This window comes from Talpa occidentalis, unplaced genomic scaffold (assembly GCF_014898055.3).
Source record: "Talpa occidentalis isolate TD23 unplaced genomic scaffold, MPIMG_talOcc4v2.1 talOcc4.2, whole genome shotgun sequence".
Taxonomy (NCBI): Eukaryota; Metazoa; Chordata; class Mammalia; order Eulipotyphla; family Talpidae; genus Talpa; species Talpa occidentalis.
The window spans coordinates 34263347-34268784 of NW_023602073.1; the positions used below are offsets into that span (position 1 = coordinate 34263347).

Consider the following 5438-nt stretch of genomic DNA (forward strand, 5'->3'; position numbering starts at 1 on the left):
CTTTCAGGTTTGTTCTAGATGTAAGGCCACAATACTGCTGCTGCCAGTGGGCATGACTTCTACAGGGATGTCACAGACTGCTGGGGTTAAGGGACAAGCTTCCACCTGGGCTCATGTCTGTGGACTCTCTCTGTGCTCTTTGTCCCTGGGCTGGGACTCATGGGGCCCTGCTAGCATTCACAAGAACTCTGTTGTTATAGGTGTGACCAGTGGACCCTTGCCTCAGAGGTTGCAAAGTCTCTGTCCCTCCCTGTTGTGAGCTCTACTTCTCACTGGGTTAGGCTCTGCAAAGGTTAATAAATCCTACTCCAACATATTTGTGAGAGGTTGTATATATTTTTCCATAGATTTCAGTCAGTACCATAGATTAAATGTAGAAGAAAATATGAAAACCCAAAGATCTTCTAATGAGACAGACAAAAAAGACATTCGCAAAAATATAAAATGTTAAAGATCTACACTTTTCATTACCCTGATTATTTGCAGAAATAGTCATTTTTATTCAAAACACTTTCTGTTAACACACATCAGCTTATTAATATTATTCTAAACGAAATAGTAACATCATTAAAAATGGTTTTATTACTAGTGTGGTAAAAAATGATAGTTATAACCTCATAAATAAAATTTTACCTGGATCCCAGCTAGTTTGTAAGTCTTATGTACAGTTTGAGAATTGCTATATAAGTTCCTGGACTTGGACTTGGGAAAACAGTGACAAAGGTCTTGGTGCAGGAGAGCAAATGGCTGTGTCTGGGGCTAGGAAAATAACTGTTGGGGATTCCCCATCTCCCTCGGTTTCACTTCTCCCAGCTTGCATAATCAGTGACCCATCCCCCAGGCCTTCCTCATTGCCTGGAGCATTTCTAGGAAGGCCAATCATCACCTGGACTCATATATAAAGTCTCAGGGTGTCCACCGATGTGCCATGGATCAGATCTCCTCAGACCCAGCAGATGCAAGTCATGACTCCTCCAAACTTCCTGCTGCTCGTTGGGGCCCTAGCACTGACCGAGACCCGGGCAAGTGAGTGTGGGGTAGGGAGGAAAAGAACCTGTGGAGGGAGAAGCTAGAGGACTGCAGGTGGGGCGGTAGGACCCTGGGAAAGGCACCTCACCACTGACACCAGCCCTGTTGTCCCCTTCAGCTCCATCCTGTCCTGATCCATTTCTGTCCCTCCTAGCCACTTGTATGACATCTTGGTATCCTAAGTCTTTATCCTTATCCATCCCGCCCCCACCCCTTTTTAATCTCCTGAGTCCTCTTGGCCCATTCTCCCCTCCAGATCCATCACCCTGGGACCCTGGATCTGCTCTGGTTGAGGGTCAGCCGGGTTCTCACTTCCCCGCCCCCAGGCTCTCACTCCATGAAGCTCTTTGAAGCAGCAGTGTTCCTGCCTGGGCTTGGAGAAGCCCGGTATATTTCTGTGGGCTACGTGGACAACACGCAGATCTGGAGGTTTGACAGCTACTCTGTGAGTCCAAGGGTAGAGCCTCGGGCGCCGTGGGTGGAGCAGGTCCGGCAGGAGGTTCTGGACGAGGAAACGCAGTTGCAAAGGAGCAACACACAGAGATTCCGCGTGCACCTCAACACCCTGCGCAGCTACTACAATCAGAGCGAGGCTGGTGAGTAACACAGACGAGGCGGGGCCAGACCACGACCTCCATCCCCACTGACAAGCAGAGTCCCCCACGTTCCAGGTTCGAGAGACACCAGAGACTCTCTTGTCCCCTGGACCAGGGAAGAGTCTACAGAATTTTCACCCATGAAGTCTGCTTTTCAGTTTAGATTTAATCCAGGGTGCAGGTTGGGTTGCAGGACGGTGACCTCAGATCTGACCCCAGGGGTGGGTTCAGGGTCTCACAGCTTCCAGAGGATGTGTGCTTGCGAAGTGGGACCTGACCAGCGCCTCCTCCGCGGATATGATCAGTACGCCTACGACGGCGCAGATTACATCACCCTGACTGAGGACCTGCGCTCCTGGACAGCGGCGAACCCGGCCGCTCAGATCACCCAGCGCGAGTGGGAGGCCAGCAGAAAGGCAAAGCAGTTCAGGAAGCTCCTGGAGGACAGATACGTGGAGCTGCTCCTCAGACTCCTGGAGTACGGAAAGGAGGTGCTGCAGCACACAGGTAAGAGGGGCCAAGAGCCTCCCAACTTCCCCTGTGCCTGGCACTCCTAAGGGGAAAATGGAATAATCGCTGGAACAGCACCCTCTTTCTTGGGAAAGTTGGGAAAGGGACGAGTCCCCTGGGTTTCATGTTCTATACTAGAGAGAGAATGGCCCAGGGATGCTTACTTTTCATGGACAGTTAAGAAATCTAGTCTTCCTGAGATGATGGGCCACCTTCCCTAAAATCACCTTCACTGGATCCTTTGGACCAGGCAGCCATCTCACAAGCCAGCACTTTCTCTTTCAAGGTGCCTTTGGTCTGATAATATTTTTCAACCTGACTCCTGCTTTTCTGAGTGATTCCCCCTCCACCCAGATCAGGAGCAAAAGTCTGTGTTCCCCTCTGACCCAGGGCTCTCACCTTGACTCTAGAACTCTCTAAGGAATAGGAGATCCTCACAGATTATCCAGACTACGCTGGTTCTGGGTTTTATGCTTCTTCTTCCCAAATCACTTGTCCTATCCATTCTGAGGCTGCTTCAGTATCCATAGAGGAAACCCAAAGAGTGGATTTTCTGATTGTCCCCATCAGGTCCCCCAAAGACACATGTGACCCACCACTCCATCTCTGAGCATGGGGTCACCCTGAATTGCTGGGCCCTGGGCTTCTACCCTGCAGACATCACCCTGACCTGGCAGCGAGATGGGGAGGACCTGACCCAGGACACAGAGCTGGTGGAGACCAGGCCTGGGGGCAATGGAACCTTCCAGAAGTGGGCGGCTGTGGTGGTACCTTCTGGAGAGGAGCAGAGATACACATGCCATGTGCAGCATGAGGGGCTGCTGGAGCCCCAAGTCCTGAGATGGGGTAAGGAGGGGGACATGGGCACAGAGGAATCAGGATCCCTTCTGGAAAACTTCAACTGGCTCAAGATGGAGGCCTGGGGCTCATGGTCTCTTCTTCCCTTCCCTTCCAGTGCCCCCTCCTCAGTCCTCCATTCCCACCGTGGGCATCATTGCTGGCCTGGTTCTCCTTGGAGCTGTGCTCACTGGAGCTGTGGTGGCTGCAGCTGTGATGTGGAGGAAGGAGCGCTCAGGTAGGGAAGGGAGTGGGGGATCTTGTCCACTAGGAGCTTTCACGTCCCAGGGAGAACTTGCCCTACCTTGTTAATGGGAAGTACCATCCACACACGTGTGTTGCCCAGTCTGGAGCTGATTGCTAACCCTCACTGTTTTATAAAACCTTATGGAAATGAATCACCAATTGTTCACCTTGATAATTCTAGTGATGGGGACTTGAGTCCCAGCAAATGTCAGAGGAGAAGGTCCTTGCTGAGGACAGACTCCAGGAGGTGGTTGTGTCCAGACCCCTGTCTCTCCTTCATATTCCCCATTTCTGCCCTGGGTCTTCAGTCTCAGTTCTGGAAACATCCTGTGGTCCAGACTTGGGGATTCCTTTAGGACTTCATGGCCTGACTCTCCTTGGTCTCACATGAAGCTTCTTCTCACAGGTGGAAAAGGAGGAAGCTACATTCAGGCTGCAGGTAAGTGTGCATCAGGGATTTGGTCCCTGAGCTCCTGGGGATAGTGTAGGTGGAGCCCATGGGGGAGTCACCCACATCAGTCCCTCCGTGGTCTCATCTCTGTGGCTCTGACCAAGTTCCGTTTTGTTCTGCCCCAGGCAGCGACAGTGCCCAGGGCTCTGATGTGTCTCTCAACCCCTGAAGGTGAGACCCTGGAGGCCTGCAGTGGGAGGGCCTGGGGCAGAGAGGATGGGACCAGGTTATGGGGAAGCTGTGAGGGGGACGTTGTGAGGCTGCAGTGGACTTTGACAATGTTGACACTTACGTGATTCACCTGAATTTCTTCATGATTATTTTCTTTCACAGTGTGAGACAGCTACCTTGTGTAGCATTAAGTGAAGTGGGAGCTGCCCCAGCAGTCACATGGCTGCCCCAGAAGTCACATGGCTGCCCCAGAGTGAGGATGAGGAACAGGAAGCCAGTGGTCCCAGAAACCTGGAGGCGACTTGATGGATACTATAAATCCATGAGTATGTCTGGGGAATTCTGTGCAGTCAGAGTGCCCTCCAGCATAGGTGCACTAGGACAGGAGTGTGTTTGTGTATCTACAATGAGCAAAGAGGCTAGCTGGCTGGGGCAGAGAGCAATTGAGATGGGATCTGTGCCCAATATTGTGCAGGCCTCATTGTTGGAAGGGTATTGCCTTTTCTCTGAGTAAAATGTGGGGTACATGAGCTTTGTGGACAGAGACCCACCTATGTGACTTCTCTTTAGGAGCATCAGTCGTACAGAACAGGCGTGTCGGAGGAGAAAGCACTTGGAGAGAGATCGCAGGGATGACACAGGAGAGAGGCATGAGTAGAAGCCCCCCTTGCTTCTCAGCACTGGACTTTCACCAGGAAATAGAGGGCATGGAAGGAGACACTTGGCAGAGACCTGTGGGGACACCGGCCTTGGCCGTGGTTTGTGCTTTCATTTTGCTCCTTTTGTCCAGGACTGGCCTGGCCCCTTTCATTGGCTTCTGTGGGTCCCCACCTGAAGGGGCCTTAGACTTGTGGCAGGGTTTCAGGCTCTAGGGGCAACCCTGTTTGGTTAGGTATTTATCCACAAGGGAATCGGTAAGTTTATTTATTTATTTATTTTCTTTCTTTAGAAAAAAATATTTATTTTTTTACATAGTTGTTCATTTTTGTACAATGTATCAGGGATGGGTAACTTTGGTGTTTTATTCTGAATATTCTTTCTTCTCTTTTCTGTCTATCCATGTTATTTTTTTTTAAAGTTCTTTCACTCTAAGAAAAATAATACAGGTTTGTCATAAAACTAAAGAAAACTGCAAAACTGGACTCATAAATAGTGCATCTTTTTATGAGCAAACTGAAACAGCTGCTTTTCTCTCTCTCTGCAAAATGTAAAACTTTGGGCTTCCCTAGTGGCACAGGGGGATAAGTCTCAGCACTGTGAAGCTATCTGCAGCCACTGTAGCACGAGTTGGATCCCCAGTCAGGGAGCTACCCACATGGTGCAGTAGACCTCTCCTGTTAAATCCTAGGGCAAGTCAGGGATAATTAGGCAGCCTCAAGGAGAGTGCAGGGGCTTCAGGAGAGTTAAGAAGGCCCCAGAGATAAGGGCAACAAATTCCAAAAGGGGTAATCACACTCTCCAGGACTAAGGTCAACAGGACATTCCAAATTGAGGAAAATAAAGAAAAAAGATAAGGGCTGGGACACAGACACTCAGTTCTTGACACAGAGATATTCAGGCAGTGAGTGAGACTCTGAGAATTAACCAATCACAAAGAG

General features: G+C 50.2%; 2 protein-coding genes across 2 annotated transcripts in view; both read left to right on the top strand.

The window, feature by feature from the left end:
* Nucleotides 1–4046, top strand: part of LOC119252020 (HLA class I histocompatibility antigen, A alpha chain-like) — a 161902-nt gene extending 157856 nt beyond the window's left edge. The window contains exons 6-7 of the mRNA XM_054698517.1: nt 3625–3657; nt 4003–4046. Coding sequence (XP_054554492.1) covers nt 3625–3657; nt 4003–4007 — 38 coding nt within the window. The 3' untranslated portion in view covers nt 4008–4046. The remainder of the gene's footprint in view (nt 1–3624; nt 3658–4002) is intronic.
* LOC119251196 (class I histocompatibility antigen, Gogo-OKO alpha chain-like) lies at nt 203–3215 on the top strand (the record flags this gene model as incomplete). Its single annotated transcript, XM_037518620.2, has 5 exons — nt 203–1026; nt 1356–1625; nt 1857–2132; nt 2706–2981; nt 3091–3215. Coding segments are annotated over exons 1-5 (1017 nt in total), but the record flags the coding sequence as incomplete, so codon positions are not given.
* Nucleotides 4047–5438: the final 1392 nt, after the last annotated feature.